General features: G+C 45.4%; 1 protein-coding gene across 2 annotated transcripts in view; it reads right to left on the bottom strand.

Moving 5' to 3' along the window:
• LOC129839873 (netrin-1) overlaps nucleotides 1-20856 on the bottom strand; it is an 86461-nt gene extending 65605 nt beyond the window's left edge. For both annotated transcript variants that reach the window (XM_055907571.1, XM_055907572.1), the window contains exons 1-2: nucleotides 20534-20856; nucleotides 19184-20249 (exon numbers count right to left, since the gene is read on the bottom strand). In XM_055907571.1, the coding sequence (XP_055763546.1) occupies nucleotides 19184-20198 (1015 nt within the window). In that variant the 5' untranslated portion in view covers nucleotides 20199-20249; nucleotides 20534-20856. The remainder of the gene's footprint in view (nucleotides 1-19183; nucleotides 20250-20533) is intronic.

Genomic DNA, 20856 nt, shown 5'->3' with positions numbered 1-20856 from the left:
CTGTAGCTCCCCAGTGCCGGCAGCACTCATGCAGCCCCAGACCATGACACTCCCACCACCATGCTTGACTGTAGGCAAGACACACTTGTCTTTGTACTCCTCACCTGGTTGCCGCCACACACGCTTGACACCATCTGAACCAAATAAGTTTATCTTGGTCTCATCAGACCACAGGACATGGTTCCAGTAATCCATGTCCTTAGTCTGCTTGTCTTCAGCAAACTGTTTGCGGGCTTTCTTGTGCATCATCTTTAGAAGAGGCTTCCTTCTGGGACGACAGCCATGCAGACCAATTTGATGCAGTGTACGGCGTATGATCTGAGCACTGACAGGCTGACCCCCCACCCCTTCAACCTCTGCAGCAATGCTTGCAGCACTCATACGTCTATTTCCCAAAGACAACCTCTGGATATGACGCTGAGCACGTGCACTCAACTTCTTTGGTCGACCATGGTAAGGCCTGTTCTGAGTGGAACCTGTCCAGTTAAACCGTTGTATGGTCTTGGCCACCGTGCTGCAGCTCAGTTTCAGGGTCTTGGCAATCTTCTTATAGCCCAGGCCATCTTTATGTAGAGCAACAATTCTTTTTTTCAGATCCTCAGATTCTTTGCCATGAGGTGCCATGTTGAACTTCCAGTGACCAGTCAGTATGAGGGAGTGTGAGAGCGATGACACCAAATTTAACACAGCTGCTCCCCATTCACACCTCAGACCTTGTAACACTAACGAGTCACATGACACCGGGGAGGGAAAATGGCTAATTGGGCCCAATTTGGACCTTTTCACTTAGGGGTGTACTCACTTTTGTTGCCAGCGGTTTAGACATTAATGGCTGTGTGTTGAGTTATTTTACACTGTTATACAAGCTGTACACTCACTACTTTACATTGTAGCAAAGTGTCATTTCTTCAGTGTTGTCACATAAAAAGATATACTCAAATATTTACAGAAATGTGAGGGGTGTACTCACTTTTGTGATATACTGTATATGGGAAAGACAAAGATACATCACTTTCACCCACTTTACTCGTCCTACACCAACTCCAGGGATACATTATTTTTGGCCATCGCATGTTTGACTAACTGTCTCTGTTTGATTGTCTCTTGTTTGATCTGACCGCAGGTGTTCTGCTTTCCTCGGCTGGTGTCCAGAAGTTTTCCCAAACCACAGATCTAGGATCAGATTACCCCAGCTCAAATCCTAACTTGAACCATTAGAAGGTTGAAAAATATATCCGTTAGGGACAACTTTAAACTGCTCCAAGATTTGCAACCCCCTCAGATGTCAGCAGCAGTACCGGAGGGAGACAGGGGGGGGGCGCTCTGTCGATAACGTCCTACACTGCAGGGGGATTTGGTACGTGTAGTAACTTCATGCACACATTAATCATACATAACTATAGACTATAGACTGGACCCCGCTTTGGGTCCAATGTGCTCATTCTCACTCTAGGTGGTCCTGTCGACGAGCAGAGGGGGACTTGAGCCAGCTGCCTTGCTACACCAAGGGTCTCACCTTGAACCACTCTCATCGAAGCACACACACACACACATTTTGCTCTGTGTCTGCGTTTTATTGCTGCTGTTGTTGCTGTAACAGCCCAACACTCTAGAACAAAAATTGTTGATGGGAGTTGTAATTGGCCTTGCCAAGTTCCTCGTTTTCAATGTTCACAGACTTGGATACTGTAGTGTCGCTAGAAGAACTTTAGTGCTTGTTGGTGCTCAGTGCATTGCCTTCCCCAATAGGCTAGAACATACAGATACACTATGATTCTGACCCAGGGAAATAACAATACACTTAAAGCCTTTTACTGACTTCTACCTTATGTACAGTCATATAATACACAGCATGAATGATGACCAGTGAAGACTCAATACCTCTCTCTCCCTCCTCTCTCTCCTCTCGCTCTATCCCTCTCCCTCCTTCTCTCTCATTGTTGTATATTTGCCTTGGCTCCTAACACTTGCCCACAGCCCGGTAACCACCTGGTAACCACCACACAGAGGTGCTGAGGTCATCATGTGTGATCCTCCACAGTACCCCTGGCCCTGGCCTCAGGAGCAGGTCACATACACTGCTGAATGGAGCTACTACTCCACACACACACACACACCCTCTCCCCTCCATGTTTTTGTCTACCCTGTTTACTGCTCACTTTACGACTTCTGTTAAAAATCCAGTGACACTTTAAAGAGCTAGACAACTCAGCCCTGTCTATTACTGTAATGAATCAGAAACAGTTCAACAAGGGCCTGTTGCCTCACAGGGAGAAAACCTGACGACTTCACAGTTCACAGAAATGCCCGAAATAAGCACTCGAAGGTCGGGTAAAGTACACAATTATGAGGGGGTTTTCCAAGCAGGTTGAGGGTTAAGCAAAGACATACAGTTAAACACTGCTAAATAATGGAATGTGATAGGGATGGGAATAGGGGCGATGCCGCAGGGGGAAGCTCATCCTGGACGGGACTACCGTAGAGCAACAGCAGCAGATCTCTCCAGTCCACATACTTCTTTCTGGAGCAATTAAAGGAACATGTCTGGGTACTGTTTAGGCTCTGTGATGTCTGTGGGTTTTGTCTGTCTACTCCCTGGAGGTGCATGGTATCTGGCACTACAGCCGGGCCTCTGTAGTGCATCTCACGTGGGCTCTGCCGTACATCTCACGTGGGCTCTGCCGTACATCTCACGTGGGCTCTGCCGTACATCTCACGTGGGCTCTGCCGTACATCTCACGTGGGCTCTGCCGTACAGCTCACGTGGGCTCTGCCGTACATCTCACGTGGGCTCTGCCGTACATCTCACGTGGGCTCTGCCGTACATCTCACGTGGGCTCTGCCGTACAGCTCACGTGGGCTCTGCCGTACATCTCACGTGGGCTCTGCCGTACATCTCACGTGGGCTCTGCCGTACAGCTCACGTGGGCTCTGCCGTACATCTCACGTGTGCTGTGCCGTACATCTCACGTGGGCTCTGCCGTACATCTCACGTGGGCTCTGCCGTACATCTCACGTGGGCTCTGCCGTACAGCTCACGTGGGCTCTGCCGTACATCTCACGTGGGCTCTGCCGTACAGCTCACGTGGGCTCTGCCGTACATCTCACGTGGGCTCTGCCGTACATCTCACGTGGGCTCTGCCGTACATCTCACGTGGGCTCTGCCGTACAGCTCACGTGGGCTCTGCCGTACATCTCACGTGGGCTCTGCCGTACATCTCACGTGGGCTCTGCCGTACATCTCACGTGGGCTCTGCCGTACAGCTCACGTGGGCTCTGCCGTACATCTCACGTGGGCTCTGCCGTACAGCTCACGTGGGCTCTGTAGTACATTTCACGTGGGCTCTGCCGTACAGCAATGCCAGTGTTTCAACAACCTGGGACATGTAAAGTAGGCTATCGTGATTTATAGCCAATGAATTGGTTATTAAGATACAGCTCTTTTGGAATAGTCTGCACATTGTTGCCATTCTTTGGGGTAAAGCGCAACATAATATCAAACCAAAGAGCATATAATGTACTATTTAATTGCTGTTTGATCATGCAGACGGTGTGTTCATTCTGTGGTCAGAGTGTCATTGATAAACAACGAGTGATTCAGACTCATGGGACTGGGTACTGAAACATTACACTGTCTAACGTGTGAATAACACATAGATGTCGTCTGGCGTTGGCTTTAATTGCTCCTAATCGTCTGTTGGCTGCCCAGTCTACCAAACCACCCAAACTTTCCATTAAATCTCTCTCCCTCCGTCTCTCCATCCCTCTTTCTCTCATCCCACCCCATCTCGCTCCAAAACCACATCTCTGAAACACCGCCCTCCATCAAGACAAGCTCTCTCTGTTTCATCCCCTGCTTGTTCTCTCTCTCTCATCCCTCCACACCTTCTCACTCGGTCTTTCCCTCGCTCACTCATCCCTCCCTCCCTCATTCCTCTCTCCATCTCGCCCCAAAACCACTGCTCTGAAACACCGCCCTACACCGAGACACATAGCTTTCACTACGGCATCAACGGCCCTCAATTAATTCATTAGCTGAACTCTCCCCGAGGGCCAGGGAATTGCTAGAAACAGCCCTCCTACAATACATCTCTGTACTGTAAACAGCTGTTGGCAGATGAGACGAGTGAGACAGGTACCGACAAGGACACATCCAAACAGCTAAACGTGCCTGTCTGGAGTGGGTTGTGTGTTCAGTGCCAAAGGCGGGAGGTGTTGAGTGAAGAGATGTTGGGTGTGAATGGACAGTCTGAGTCAGGTAGACAGACAGCCTGAGGAGCACTGAGCACTGACACTCAAGTCAAATCGAGTTTGATTTGTCAAACGCACCGAATACAACTGGTGTAGACTTTACCTGGAAATGCTTGCTTACGAGCCCTTCCCAACAAGGCAGAATTGAAAAATAAAATAGTAACACGTGGAATAAAATAAAGTACACAAGAATGGAGCTATATACAGGGAGTACCGGTACCAGATCACTGTACAGAGGTACGAGGTATTTGAGGTAGATATGTACATGAAGGCAGGGTAAAGTGACTAGGCATCAGGATATGTAATGATAAGGTATTTCAGGTAGATATGTACAAGAAGGCAGGGTAAAGTGACTAGGCATCAGGATAGATAATAATAAGGTATTTGAGGTAGATATGTACATGAAGGCAGGGTAAAGTGACTAGGCATCAGGATAGATAATAATAAGGTATTTGAGGTAGATATGTACATGAAGGCAGGGTAAAGTGACTATGCATCAGGATAGATAATAATAAGGTATTTGAGGTAGATATGTACATGAAGGCAGGGTAAAGTGACTAGGCATCAGGATAGATAATAATAAGGTATTTGAGGTAGATATGTACATGAAGGCAGGGCAAAGTGACTAGACATCAGGATAGATAATAATAAGGTATTTGAGGTAGATATGTACATGAAGGCAGGGCAAAGTGACTAGACATCAGGATAGATAATAATAAGGTATTTGAGGTAGATATGTACATGAAGGCAGGGTAAAGTGACTAGATATCAGGATAGATAATAATAAGGTATTTGAGGTAGATATGTACATGAAGGCAGGGCAAAGTGACTAGACATCAGGATAGATAATAATAAGGTATTTGAGGTAGATATGTACATGAAGGCAGGGTAAAGTGACTAGACATCAGGATAGATAATAATAAGGTACTTGAGGTAGATATGTCAATGAAGGCAGGGTAAAGTGACTAGACATCAGGATAGATAACAATAAGAGTAAAACAAAGAGCAGAGTGGCAGCGGCAAATGTTGAGTGTAAAAGTGTGTGTGTGTGTGTGTGTGTGTGTGTGTGTGTGTGTGTGTGTGTGTGTGTGTGTGTGTGTGTGTGTGTGTGTGTGTGTGTGTGTGTGTGTGTGTTTGAATGTGTCTGGGTTTTGTGTGGGAGTGTCAATGTAGTGTGTGTGAGTGAATGAGCCTGTATGTGGTTTATATAGTCTAGTGAGTGTGCGTAGGGTCAGTGCAAAATAGAGTCAGTGCAAATAGTTTGGGTACCATTGGTTGACTATTTAGCAGTCTAATGATCAGGCCGTCCAGCGTAGTGCCGTCAACAAATTTGATGATGGTGTTGGAGTCATGTGTGGCCACGCAGTCGTGTTTGAACAGGGAGTACAGCAGGGGACTAAGCACACACCCATGTGTTGAGGGTCAGCGTGGCGGTGGTGTTGTTGCCTAGCCTCACCACCCGAGGCCGGCTCGTCAGGAAGTCCAGGACCCAGTTGCAGAGGGAGGGGTTCAGTCCCAGGGTCCCCAGCTTGGTGATGAGTTTTGAGGGGACTATGGTGTTGAACGCCGAGCTGTAGTCTAGGAACAGCATTCTCACATAGTTATTTTCCCTCTTGTCCAGGTGGGAGAAGGCAGTGTGACGTGCAATCGCGATTTCGTCATCTGCGGATCTGTTGGGGCGGTATGCGAATTGGTGTTGGTCCAGGGTGTCTGGAATGATGGTGTAGATGTGTGTCATGACCAGCCTTTCAAAACACTTCATAATTACAGATGTGAGGACCACAGGGCAATAGTCATTTAGGAAGGTTACCTTGGAGCTCTTGGGAACAAGGACAATGGTGGTCAGCTTGAAACATGTTGGGATTACAGACTGGGACTAGTATAGATTGAACATGTCTGTGAAGACACTTGGCAGCTGGTCTGCGCATACTTTGAGAACGCGCCCTGGTCATCCGTAAAAACAGGGGCCACAGTCATCCATCCACAGTCATCCGTAAAAACAGGGGCTTTCATGCAAGGCACAGTGTTACACTCCTCGAAGTGAAAATAAAAAACATTTAGCTAGTTTAGGAGTTCTATGTCGCTGAGCAACTCATGGCTGGGTTTACCTTTGAAATCCATTATCATCTGCAAGCCCTGCCACATACGACGAGTGTCGCAGCTGGTGTATTAGGATTCCACCTTCCTCCTATATTGTCCTTTTGCATGTTTGATGTCTCGTCGGAGGTTGTAGCGGGCTTTCTTGTATGCGTTCATGTCCATGTCCCCTTCCTTGAAAGCAGTAGCTCTAGCCTTGAGCCCAGCGCAGATATTGCCTGTAATCCATGTTTTTTTGTTTGGATATGTTCTTATAGTCACTATGGGGACGACATCGTATATGCACTTATTGATAAAACCAGTGACTGTTGTTGTAAACTCAATGCTATCGGATGAATCCTGAAACATATCCCAAGCTAGCAAAACAGTCTTATAGCCTCGCGTCTGCTTCATCCGACCACTTTTGCATTGAGCATATCACTGTTACTTCCTGTTTGAGCTTTTGTTTGTAAACAAAAAGCAGGAGAATGGAGTCATGGTCAGATTTGCCGAAGGGAGGACGAGGGAGGGCCTTGTATGCATTTCTGTGGGTAGAATAAAAGTGGTCTAGAATTTAAGCGCCCCTAGAGGCGCAGGAGACGTGTTGGTAGAAGTGAGGTAGGACGGTTTTAAGTCCCCCCGTGTTAAAGTCTCCGACCCACCAAAAACGCTGCCTCTGGGTGAGCGGTTTCTTGTTTGTTTATGGCCCCATACAGTTCGTTGAGTGCCAGAGTAGTGTTGGCTTGGGAAGGGATGTAGACAGCCGTGACAATTACATTTGAGAACTCTCTTGGTAGATAAAAGGGTCTGCAGCTTACCATGAGGTATTCTATAGCAGGTGAACAAAAGCTCGAGATTTCCTTCACACTTGAACCAGCACAGCAGTTGTTATTTATGAAAAAACACACTCCACTTCCTTTCGACTTCTCCGAAGCCGCTGGACGAACCTGCCACTGCATAGAGAATCCACTGAGTACTACGTGCATAGCGTTATCATCCAGCCACGTTTCATTAAGACGTATAATACTGCAGCTTTTCAAATCTCTCTGATAAGAGACTCTCGAATTAAGCTCATCCACCTTATTATCGTGACTGGACATTTGCCAATAGAACGGAGGGGAGCGCCGTTCTATCACCAGGACTCCACCTCGTCTCCCGCGTCTACGCCTGCAGCGTTTTGGTATGCCGTACTCACTTAGCGTTGAGTCACTCAACACTCTCAGGCCAATAGGGAGAGAGAAGAGAAGAAGAAACAGAAGAGAAGAGAAGGAAACAGAACAAAAACAGAAGAGAAGGCCTTGCTGGTTAACGTAAAGTCCCGTCATCCTCCGACCCAATTAGCTCCAGCTGCTGTGAGAGTGCTGAATGCGAAAGCGTGGGAGTCTGCTTCACATTAAGATGGTGCTGTTTTAACGCACCCGAATGATCAAAGCGGAAACACGTGTCCCATGCCGACCAACCGCCAACCCGTTCTGGAGGCCGTGAGGTGATGACATCACACACGGTGATGGCGGACCATGCAATAAACCAGTGACAGTGGACGAACTTAAACCGATGAGTGGAAGCAAACACAGAGCCAAGGCGGTAATGCAATATTCTCCTTCTACACAACAATATGGCTTCCCACCAAACCACCTCTCTAAACAGGGTCAAGGTTCAGTCTCGAGGAGAGTCAAAGCAGAAACGTGTACTCAAGCGAGCTACACACACACACATACCATCAGTGGTATCTGGGTTGCATTATGCATTTAACCCTAACCCGCAAAACAAAACAAAAAGCCCCGAAATGCAGGCTTTGCCCGAGGACGCCTGAAATACCTCAAAAAGCTTTGACTGAATGCATTTTTGCCATTCTGTCAATCAAACGCATCCCACAAGCCCTCAGTGTTATGGCGTGAGCGTTGCCGAAGGTTACGGAATGTATTGTAATAACAATGTCTTTCCACAAGAGATGGTATAGATTTCCCATACTGTAATCATAGTATGTGATGTAGAGATTGCCAGGAGCCTGTTTGCTGTTGGACATGGTATCAGTAGCCAATACCCTTCTCTCTTTCTTTCTCCCCTTCTCTCTCTTTAATTTACTGACTTTATTGTCCCTGCGGGGAAGATTTCGTTGCAGTATCATGTACATGTTTCAAATGGTGTTTTCAAGCACATAAACACACACACCCTCCCGCTCAAATGATTGTTTTCTGTGTTACCAGCCCCAGCATCTATTCTCCTAATTTGACATTCTTCTCCTTATATAAGGTGTTTCCATTTGAAAGACCCTGTCAAAATCTGTTATCCGGGTAAAGCTGGAATTCCGTCAAAGTGAAATTGCGTCTTGAACAGCCCTTTCACTTTACATCAACCTGCTCCAAACTCCCCTTTTAAAAGACGTCTGGCCAAAGTAGACTTTCATGATTTTCAGTTTGTCAAGATAACAATAGAATATAACTCTTAATTTGTCTAAATTTCACGAGGTTTTCTTGAGTGAGTTATTGCAGTTCATATGAGCGCAGTCTTTGGGAAATTAACCAGAATTGTCTCTGTGTGGATCGTCAAAAACCGATAGTTCTTTATCTTATTGTCAAAGAAAGAGCAAGTACAGAGAGATCCAACACAGGGGGCTCTGACTAGCACAGATTGACCTGCTCGTGTGTTGACCTTACTGGGGGAAGATGGCCCAGGGGGGTCCCTGTCTTTGGGGATATTTTTACAATGTCTTTTTTTTGTATGTACAGTCCATGCATTCAAGGTCCTACAGTATGACCGTCCTGGACAGCTGTAAAATGTGGCCCTTACAATACAGTGAAGTTTGGATCCTCTAAAGGTCCAAGAAACCATCAAGTTTCAATGTGTCCGTCTTTGCTACAAATGTAAAATGCCATTATGATCTTATTGTCAAAGTTATTGACGCGGTACAGTTAGCTACTGTACGGAATCCCTTACATGCTAAAAACAACTAAGTGCTGTCTCTCACAGCATCTTTCCGTGAGGGACACTGTCCTGGTAGACTGTTGTTATGAGATAATTGTCAAACAGATTTAATGGATTACTGTAACTCATCTGGGACTGATACTGAAACTGTCACAGACCACGGAATTAATTTTGTCTAAAGACTACGATGATCAAAAGAGATGCCTCAAACTCAAAGCAATCTGTATAAACCCCCTTTAGAATCTGTATCAACCCCCTTTACAATCTGTATAAACCCCCTTTAGAATCTGTATCAACCCCCTTTACAATCTGTATCAACCCCCTTTACAATCTATATAATTTGAGGAAAATGCTACCAAAGTTCTATCAGCACATTTACTGTAGTACTCGTGCTGCTGAAACACTCGACCACTGCTACTCCAGCTTCCGGGACGTCTACAAGACCCTCCCCCGCCCTCCCTTCGGCAAAACAGAACATGACTCCATTTTGCTCATCCCTTCCTATAGGCAGAAACTCAAACAGGAAGTACCCGTGCTAAGGTCTATTCAACGCTGGTCTGACCAATCGGAATCCATGCTTCAAGATTGTTTTGATCATGCAGACATAGACATGTTCCGGGTAGCCTCTGAGAATAACATCGACGTATACACTGACACGGTGACAGTTCATCAGGAAGTGTATAGCGGATGTTGTTCCCACTGTGATGATTAAAACCTACCTAAATCAGAAACCGTGGATAGATTGCAGCATTCGTTCAAAACTGAAAGTGCGAACCCCCACATTTAACCATGGCAAGGTGACTGGGAATATGGTTAAATACAAACAGTTTAGTTATTCCCTACGTAAGGCAATCAAACAGGCAAAACGTCAGTACAGAGACATAGTGGAGTTGCAATGTAACGGCTCAGACACGAGACGTATGTGGAAGGGTCTACAGACAATCACGGATTACAAAGGGAAAAGCAGCCATGTTGCGGACAACGACATCTTGCTCCCGGACAAGGTAAACACCTTCTTCGCCCGCTTTGAGGAGAACACAGTGCCAATGATGCGGCCCGCTCCCAAGGACTGTGGGCTCTAGTTCTCCGTGGCCGATGTGGGTAAGACATTTAAACGTGTTAACCCTCGCAAGGCTGCCGGCCCAGACGGCATCCCTAGCCACGTCCTCAGACCATGCGCAGACCAGCTGGCTGGAGTGTTTACAGACATATTCAATCTCTCTCTATCCCAGTCTGCTGTTCCCACCTGCTTCAAGATGGCCACCATTGTTCCTGTACCCAAGAAGTAACTGAACTAAATGACTATCGCCCTGTAGCACTCACTTCTGTCATCATGAAGTGCTTTGAGAGGCTAGTTAAGGATCATATCACCTCCACCTTATCTGACACACTAGACCCACTTCAGTTTGCATACCGCCCCAATAGATCCACAGATGATGCAATTGCCATTGCACTCCACACTGCCCTATCCCATCTGGACAAGAGAAATACCTATGTAAGAATGCTGTTCATTGACTCCCTCCAACCTCATCATCAAGCCCGGGGCCCTGGGTCTGAACCCCGCCCTGTGCAACTATGTCCTGGACTTCCTGACGGGCCACCCCCAGGTGATGAAGGTAGGAAACAACACCTCCACTCCGCTGATCCTCAACACTGGGGCCCCACAACGGTGCGTTCTCAGCCCCCTCCTGTACTCCCTGTTCACCCATGACTGTGTGGCCACGAGTGCCTCCAACTTAATCATCAAGTTTGCAGACGACACAACAGTTGTAGCGCTGATTACCAACAATGACGAGAGCCTACAGGGAGCAGGTGAGGGCTCTGGAGGAGTAGTGCCAGAAAAAGGACCTCTCCCTCAACATCATCAAAATGAAGGAGATGAATGTGGACTTCAGGAAACAGCAGAGAGATCACACCCCTATACACATCATCGGGACCGCAGTGGAGAAGGTGAAAATCTTCAAGTTCCTCAACCTACACATCACCGACGATCTGAAATGGTCCACCCACACAGACAGTGTGGTGAAGAAGGCGCAACAGCTTCTCTTCAACCTCAGGAGGCGGAAGAAATTTGGCTTGTCACCTAAGACCCTCACAAAATTGTACAGATGCACAATTGAGAGAATCCTGTCAGGCTGTATCACCGCCTGGCACGGCAACTGCACAGCCCACAACCGCAAGGCTCTCCAGAGGGTGGTGCGGTTTGCCCAACGCATCACCGGGGACACACTGCCTGCCATCCAGGACACCTACACCACCCGATGTCACAGGAAGGCCAAAAAGATCATCAAGGACATCAACCACCTGAGCCACGGCCTGTTCACACCGCTACCATCCAGTAGACGAGGTCAGTACAGGTGCATCAAAGCTGGGACTGACAGACAGAAAAACAGGTGCTATCTCAAGGCCATCAGACTGTTAAATAGCCATCACTAGCCGGCTACCAGCCGGCATGGAATCACTGGTCACTTTAATAATGGAGAAATAGTCACTTTAATGTTTACATACTGTTTTACTCATTTCATATGTATATTCTCTATTCTACTGTATTTTAGTCAATCCCACTACGACATTGCTCGTTCTAACATGTCTATATTTCTTAACTCCATTCTTTTACTTTAGATTTGTGTGTATTGTTAGATACTACTGCACTGTTGGAGCTAGGAACACAAGCATTTTGCTACACCCGCAATAACATCTGCTAAATATGTGCATGTGACCAATACAATTTGATTTGATATCAACCCCCTTTACAATCTATATCAACCCCCTTTACAGGAGAATTCAAAAACTAAACAAAAAGAGCACACTTCATTTAGCCCCCCCCCCCCCTCCCCGGCACACACATTAACTCAGGCCACCACTGTAGCAGCATTTTGCACAGAGCCAGTAACGTCATATTTCAACACATTCTCCCACTAGTTACGCGTGGCGCCCAGCAGGGTTCAGATTAGTAGTGGATGGTATCACACTACTAGGTTTAAACCAGTACAGAAGGGCCTATACTGCAGCCCTGCCAGCCATCAGGTTGAATTTGCTGTGGCCCCGCTGCGATGGTCCTGGGCACCCCCTCTTTTCCCATCTCTGCCACCAATGCAACAGAATCCTTGGTGGCCCCTGGTCAGCACAGATGCAGGAGGGAGGTCTGGGCCTCCTCAGAAACCTAACATGTGGCATCTCACTGTGGAGGAGGTTTTACGAATGACAGTTATCTGTTTGGCTGTCTGTTTTGGCTGACTGTTTTGGTTGTCTGCTTCTGTGGCTGGTTTCAGTGAGCCCAGAATCAAAGTTACGGTCGCAGTTATGTATCTGTGAGTTGGATTGGCTCTGTGGGTGTGTGGGTGTGACGTTGCAGGCACGCATGCCCGTATGTAAGTGCATGCATATGCTAAACTTAAACAGTGGCTGAGCAAGTTGCAAGGCTGTATATAGCACAGTTAAGCAAAAGTAGGAGTCCTTAGAGTGCTTCCAACTCCATACTCTGAATAAACCATTATGCAATGGTTTAAAAAACAAGTCGTAAAACAGTGATAACACTTTGTAGGAAGGAGGTCCTCGTTGTGTGAGGGAGGTCATTCACCCCTTTGAACTACCGGCACTGGTGTCGGGATTCTTCAGGGGGGGAAGGGAGGGGAATACGCCACGGTGCAAAGTGCAAACTACTCGGACACTCTTTTCGCATCTCTGTTTCTCACTCCGTTTGTTTGCCAGGCGTTGTCAGGCAGGTGAGTGTCAGGATGGTCAATGCGTTTGGCGTTTGGCGGTCGCCCTTTGAAGATGAAGGATACGGCGGTTCATAAAGGATGGCGTTCCTTGGTGGCAGCTCAAACATTAACCAGACCACAGCTCGGTCATCATGCCTCATCATGGTATCATTGTTAATGAATATTCCTGTTGTGTTCAGCTGTAGGGGCTCCAACATGAAGTGAAAGGTGTCAAAGGACAACACTATACAGTATACTTTCTTATGAAGGGTTGCTTTGTTTATTTTATTAAATCTTATCTGCAGGAGACCATATGAATGTAAATACTCGTCTTCAATTTTGACAATCTAACCGACATTCTTAAAATGATTGCCTTCATTGTAGTTCCCCGTTCTCCATTTCTAAACACTTGAATTAGTTATTTCAGGTGAGAACGTTTTAATTACTGACATATCATCATGTCAATGTTGATCTTTCTTCCTTCAATGGAACTAGGGAAGATTCTATCAAAAAGACATCTCAGCCAAACACTGTTTCCTCTAAGCAAGTGGTTAGAGCATTTAAGCTGAATTATCTGAAGGGGAGCCAAATCTCAATGTCAATCCACCACCACAGTCATCTTCCCCTGTCAATCAAACTGTTCAGAATAACACCTGGGAGCGTATTTATCTGACATAATCAGGCGAGACAACCAACAGGTCTGCTCAAATCGGCCAGATGATGTTGCGGTTTCAGGCTGGATAAGTGAAGTTATCTACGGGGGAAAATGTGTTTCTCGGGGGGGATGAGGGGGATCCATGGAGATTTGGACGGGCTTGAAGCGATGTCTGTGCCAAGTCACTGATATGCTTTCTCTGTGCCAACTCAAAGTTCTAGAGCTGAGGGAAGGGCCCTCCCCTCCCCCGCCCGCCCCCTCCACCCACTCTATGAACAAGTAGAAAAACTACCGTGAAGTGGTTCTCAAGAAAGGATAAAGCCTGTTTCATCCAAAAAGTCTCTCCTGTCCCCAACAGCCCCTGGATAGGTCACTCTCTCCTGTCACTTTGTCTTTCTGTTTCCATCTGTCTTCCTCTATAGCTTCGCTGTCTCTTTCTCTATATCTTTCCTCTCTCTCTCTCTCTCTCATTTATAGTCTTTATTGTAGTCTCCCTCAATCTCTTTACTTTTCTCTGTGCTGCAGTAGTATCCGTCCCTTCATTCTGCATGCCTCCAAGCATTCTTCTTAATCTCTCTGAATTATTCAAGACCCCTTTTCTCAACACTTTCAAGCTATGGAACCTGAAGCTAATAAAACAGGACAAACTCAGGCAGATAATGCAGTGGAACAGCATTGCATTTCATTTTCCGTATCTGAAAGACTTTCCTCCTAAAGTGATCGTCTTCCTCATCACGATTAGCTGAATTGGCGTCTCCTTCATTCTCCTTCAGATGCTGTAGTGTCACTCTGAGCTGATAGAGTTCTAAAGCAAGAGGAAGGGATTCTAGTTGATTCAATTGAGACACTTGTGTGCTTTCTTACAGGTAGCGGAGCCTCCTTGCTGACGCCGACCGAATTCGACATGATGAGACAGTCGTGATGAGAGAGTCTATCCATCCAGCCATGTCTGTCAGGCCGAGACTGGTCACACCTGAATTGATATTGAACCCATGATTCTTCCTCCTCCATGCCTCCATTCCTAAATGCATTGCATTAGATTACAAAGACGGTCTCCCGCGTGGCCTGGGAGAATCAATATCCCAAATGGACCTGGAAGTGCATGAAGGTCCTTTAAGACTCAGACGGACTAATCAGCAAAGTGCACATCAAGGAGGGAAGACGACCTGCAACCTGTTTCAATGTGTTTTGTTTTCGTAAGACCAACTGCATTCAAATCTCTCCACAAATGCAAAGCTATTTGGAGTGGAATGCCTTTATATAGATACGATAACCAATGTCCAGGTTCAGTCAAAGACAGCAAGTAGCAAGATTCAGGGACTTGGACAAAGATAATCATCCGGAGAGAGATCCTGACAGACTAATAGGCTGTGCGCATTTCTTATTCTCAGCCATTGGCTCTTTGGACCATGATAAAAACAAGTGCCTATCATTATCTCTATAATAAAATAGAAGTACCTATCCCTATGTTGTGTTTCACACACCATAGAAAAAGATGCTGGTCTTGATGACGTTTCCTTTCCCCACCTGGCGCTTTCTTTCTCATTTACTCTGAATGTCCCCACTCCGTATCACTTTTGAATTCTACACCAGATAAACTCTGTAACTGAGAACATGTTATGACTGCAGAGGATCCAGAGAGAGTCTTTCAATTTACTGACTGACAAATGGTGCTGGAAGCTTTCAATATTTCAGCACATCCAACCAAGCAGCTCATAGCAAAGCTTATCGTATAGTACAGTACATCTCGTTCTGACATCACTTCTCTGTTACTGAAGCTTATAGTACACACAGTGTTCTGTCCTAGCCATATCTTTATGCTACAATTACTGATTGCAGTGGAGGCTGCTGAGGGGAGGACGGCTCATAATAATGGCTGGAATCGAGTTAATGGAATGGCATCAAACACATGGAAACAATGTATTTGATACCATTCGCTTTATTCTGCTCCAGCCATTCACACGAGCCCGTCCTCCCCATTTAAGGTTCCACCAACCTCCTGTGACTAATTGCTTTTACAGGCGGTAACAGACAACAGCACTATGCCACACACTACTACCCCAACTCCACCTCACCCTCTCAGAAACCCAGAGAGGTGTCATGCAGACTATTCTTCTCCCTGAGGCGGTGTTTGTTTTAGCAGAGGGTGTGCGACCACAGCACCCCTCCGCACCCCGCTCTGCACGCCTTGTCTGACGGAGCAGGTCGGCCCGCAGCACAAACAGCCCAGAGGAATGTATTGCTACAGTGTGTGTGTGTGTGTGTGTGTGTGTGTGTGTGTGTGTGTGTGTGTGTGTGTGTGTGTGTGTGTGTGTGTGTGTGTGTGTGTGTGTGTGTGTGTGTGTGTGTGTGTGTGTGTGTGTGTGTGTGTGTGTGTGTGTGTGTGTTGACAGCATGATTGATACAATGAGTGATGCTTCTTTGTGGCCCCATGCGAGACACACCACACACACATGACACACACACACACACCCACATGCTGTTCCGGTAAAAATAAAGTGTCAAGGATACTGGGGATAGGGGGGAATAATTCATTCTTCATTCCTATAGCGGAGTGGTTGTGTCTAAACAAGTCTGTTTGCTTTTCCAGGATGGAAGCCCTGGCGACCCAAGGAGGGAGGCACAGCCTTCCTTTCCTCCTCACAGAAACCGCCACTGACAATCACTTATTCATTTGTATTCATTTGTCACTGTGTTTCACCTATTTGGTCAACTTAATTTAGTCATTGTCACTCTGTGTTTCTCATAGTTGGCCAACTAGTATAAATCTTGGATTTGACGGCAGGGCTTAGAAATGTAGCCTGTAATACGGAGGACTGCGGTCAGGATATTTTGAGTGATATGTAATCAGATTCAGAGCTCTCTTAATTGAGGTAACACCTCACAGTTTTATACACAACTGGGGTGACCTTCTCAAAAGTGTATTCGTAGCCAGTCACTAGAGTAAAAGTGTAGATATTTCCACAAGGCTCAAGCCTGTTAATCTGCCGCAGAGAACCACTCTGTGGGAATGGAAACAAACAGCAAACAAAACCCTTTTAAACGCCTGCTACGTGTCAAAACAGTCGACATGTGCCATGGATGACTGTCAAACAACACAGCGCCACTTTCCCCCAACCACAGGGAAATAGAAATACCGAGACAAAGGGGAGTTTGAGTCAGTTAATTTTACTGTTGGGCCTCTCTGATGCAAACAATATGGGGTTGAATGAGGAGCCTCCTGTCACCATTCACTGTAGGGTGATAATTAATGTGTGCCATGAAATCGCAAATCCAATCTAGAGTGGGTTAACAGTGAGAAATCAAGGTTTATCCCACCTTCATCATCATCATCATCTTTTCCATCAGCAATGTCTCTGGAGACACACAGGCCTATTTGTATCCACATTGCATGCCCTAAGAGATGCTCTTGCGTGCTCTGAGTCTTGAACTATTATTATAAATGTTGGGTATACAATGCCAATGAAATACTGCACATTTGCAGAGTTGATATAAAGTACTGACATATACACTATGCAGCAATGCGGTTGATGAGGGAAACCACCCCTCACTAGGCCTAGCTCTCATCTTAACCTTGATAGCATGCTTGTATCGGGCAGTTACTTGGCTTATATGGGGTGAGATATTGGACAAGGAATCAATTCTCATCGCTTACATCAACAACCCATAATCACAACTTTTAACCGCACTCATCATGATAAAATCGTATACAATGTCAACAGTCAACACACAGCCAAGTCAATATCAGACTACAATTTTCCAATAATTAATGTACCTTTATCTAAACCAGTAGCACTCACATTCTCACCAAGCTCATGCATGCTCCCTCTCTCTCCTCATCTAAGCATGAACACATACTATCTTTAAGTGGGTCTTAGGCATGTCTGGCAATAAAAGCAACTACCATTTCTTTGATTCTGCTGCGGCATTGTCTCCATCTCTATAGCAGCTGATTGAGCCTCGCTGTTGGAAACGGTGTGTGGAAAGCCACGATGTGATAACTTCCTCTGTGTGCTTTATTAGTCTTCATGGGGGCAGACGGGGAAGCATAAATCTAAATGGGCCGGTTCATTGAAGATCGGAGAAGATATGGATTCCAGTTACTTTTCTTCTTGTAGGCCTAAAGTGTTCACACGAATAAACTATGTCCGATGATATCGTTGAAGACCAGCACATAATAAAAAGCGAATCATATGAATACTAATAAGTAGCCTATTAATAATATTTAGAATGATTACAATAGTAATGATAACGCGTTATGGTTGTAATTAATAATGATTGCCTAATAATATCACATGTATTTGAGTATTAGGCTTAATAGGTGGTTTAACATTTTGCAGATTGTTTCCAAGGAAGGCAAATTCATATTGTAATGTTTTTTTTTTAAATGGCAATTTCTTTTGATATAATAACAACAACAACAATAATAATCATAATATTTTCGGGATAAAATAAAAAAAAATATATACTTTTTTAAATAATAGTTTTATGATACATAAATTAACGTAATTTAGACCTATAGTTAACTTTGATTCAAACGATAATTAAACGGGCAGAGAAGTCTGTGTTCAATTACTGTGGTGGGGCAGTTTAAATGCTCTTTAAATAAATTACAGTGCGTCGCTTTATTGCAGGGATGAAGTTGGAGCTGTACATACATTTTCCCCATGAGAAACATTTCAACGCGGTGAATGATTAGACATTGTGATTGGGCGGTCTTTCTGAAGTGGGTGGTTGTTATAAACCTCAATTTGAGCTATAGCGGTAATGGTCTTTAAGGTTATCAAATTGAGAACTCATTGCATGTGACGCGCGACATAATTTCATTAAAAGAGGGCATTTTGTGGCGTGCCGAACAGTGGTTTTGGTTTATCCTTAATTCAGACCTCTATAACAACCGTACATCCTTCGTTTGATAGCCTACATTTTCATATCACAACAGTATCATGTTTTAATGAAGGCATGTACTATTAATTCAGCGTGGGCTGATCAGACTAAAATTGACATAGCCTAATAAAATGCTTAGAACTATAAAAATTCATCTCGAGACAAAATAATAATAATAATTATTATTATTATAACATTTTAATACCAATACGGATTTTAAATTGTTTTCCAGAACTATATAAACTACAACAAAGGATAGGCAATTTGTCCTCGAGCCTTGGAGTTGGAAACCTAAATTACACAGGTCTTGTAAAACTTATGTGTACTTATTGGTGCGTAATATGATGTGCTATAAACCCATTTTTAATTCATGACAATACAAATAACGCTTATAGTATTTCTTTCATCCAGAGAAAATAAGCCTATCTGAATCTTTGTTTTTCAACAGAACTGACAAATGCGCAGTGCCCACCTTAGCAATTAACTCAACCAACCAATACCAACATTACCAAACTTAAAAACAGCATAATCTCCCATGACTGTACAAACAAGAGTCACCCAATAATACAATTTATGCCAAATGTATTTTCGCTTGTGATACAGGCATTGTGTGGAGAGGAAACTGCTGCAGCGCTTAAAGATAATTTGGATGGTTTTTGGAGAATATTATACTGTTTTGACTTACCGACACATTCGTTGGCTTCTCTAGCTGTTGCGCGTTGCCACGGCCGATCATAATGGAAAGGCTTGCACCTGTCGCACTCCGGTCCCGCGGTATTATGTTTGCACTCACAAACAAGGTTTCCATCCCTGTCTTTTACGCACCGCGAAGCGTGGCCATTGCATTTGCATCGACCGCCAACTTGCAGATCGGACACCGCATAGAAATAAGAGTCCCGGGCTAGCTCCGAGTCATCCTCGTTCTCATCACCGAAAGTGTGCAATCGGCTGAACGTCACCTTGATATCCGTGGCGGTGACCCAGTCCTGGAGCACCGGCGAGTTGTCGAAGTCGTGCGCCGACGGCCTGCCGTCCAGGGTGCTGAAGGCAATGAGACCGCCGGATAGAGGGTGCATGTCCGTGTGGGAGTCCGTGCATATCGCCTCTTGTTCGTTCTGTTTGGTAATGGTGGCCTTGCTCGGTTTGGTGTACATTTTCCTGCACTGGGCCGAATAGTATTGGAAAGGTACCCAAGATTTGCCGTAGTCCATAGACTTGAAGATAGCCATAGATTCGGGTCGAGGTGAGCAGAACTGCAGGCTTACGTAGGTGACTTCGAATTTCTTGCCCAGTGACAGTGTTATGGTGACGTTTTGGGGGTATTGGATGTAATTTTCCGATTGCCAACATGTGAGATTATGGGGGTTGTTGAGGTCCGTTAGATATGTCGGTGGGTGATACTTTTTGGGGTCCGAGGCATCGCAAGTATGGCAGTTCCTATTTCTCTCGTCGCCCTTCTCTGTTACCAAGCAGTACCTACCCGGGGTTTTACCACAGGTGCTGGAAGTGCGGACTTCCTTTCCGAAAGCAGAGTTCACAAAATCGGGAATGCATCTCCTCGGGTTACCGTTCTCGTCGTAGCAAGGGTCCGGGGGAGATGTTTGCGCGGCGAACATGCTCATCCCGTAGCCACCGAGCACCCCCTCTACCACAAAGGAAATGGTCACGACAGTGACCACGGTATCCAAAATCCTTAGCATTGTATTCCTTGTTCTTCAGTGTCTCGTGCGCTGAAAAACGCCAGCCGTTCCCTGAAAAGAGAGATAATAAATAAGACACTTTTGCAAGATGTCCAAAAGAGCATTACATATGTAAATCTATGAATTAAAATAGAAAAGCAACACCTCAATAGATATTTGAATTTACCATGCATATAGATCGAATAACCTTTTCATATAGATTACCATCACATGAATAGCCGACATAAAATATCATTTGAACCGTTATTAATATGAACACACTGTCAGAAGAAATGTATCGACTTATAACATTAGCCTTTCATAATGCACCTATTAAGTGAAATAAATGGGCTTACGAGGTTAAGAAATCTCCACATATGACACTATTCCTCGGAATAATAATTCAGCTAGGCAGAAAAGTCATTCAAATATCTCGGTCGGGTGCCTGTCCTGTCACAAGCGCGCTCTGTTGTGTTCTTGTTTGTTTTATTTGGATTCTCCGGGAGCAAAATATCTACACGCGTCTAGATGTAAGAGCCGCTACTCTCGCTCTGTCTGTTTCACTCCCTGTATGCCCGTCTTTCTCATCCACTCACTCTCTCCCTTCCTCTATCCTTCTATCTCTGTCTGCCGCACTGACCGTAGAGAAAGTGAAGGACGATTGGAGCGTCTGCAGAGC

The sequence above is a fragment of the Salvelinus fontinalis genome, chromosome 40, assembly GCF_029448725.1.
Source record: "Salvelinus fontinalis isolate EN_2023a chromosome 40, ASM2944872v1, whole genome shotgun sequence".
Classification (NCBI taxonomy): Eukaryota; Metazoa; Chordata; class Actinopteri; order Salmoniformes; family Salmonidae; genus Salvelinus; species Salvelinus fontinalis.
Note: the sequence above shows the minus strand (reverse complement) of the source record. Positions and strands in the feature narration are given on the sequence as shown.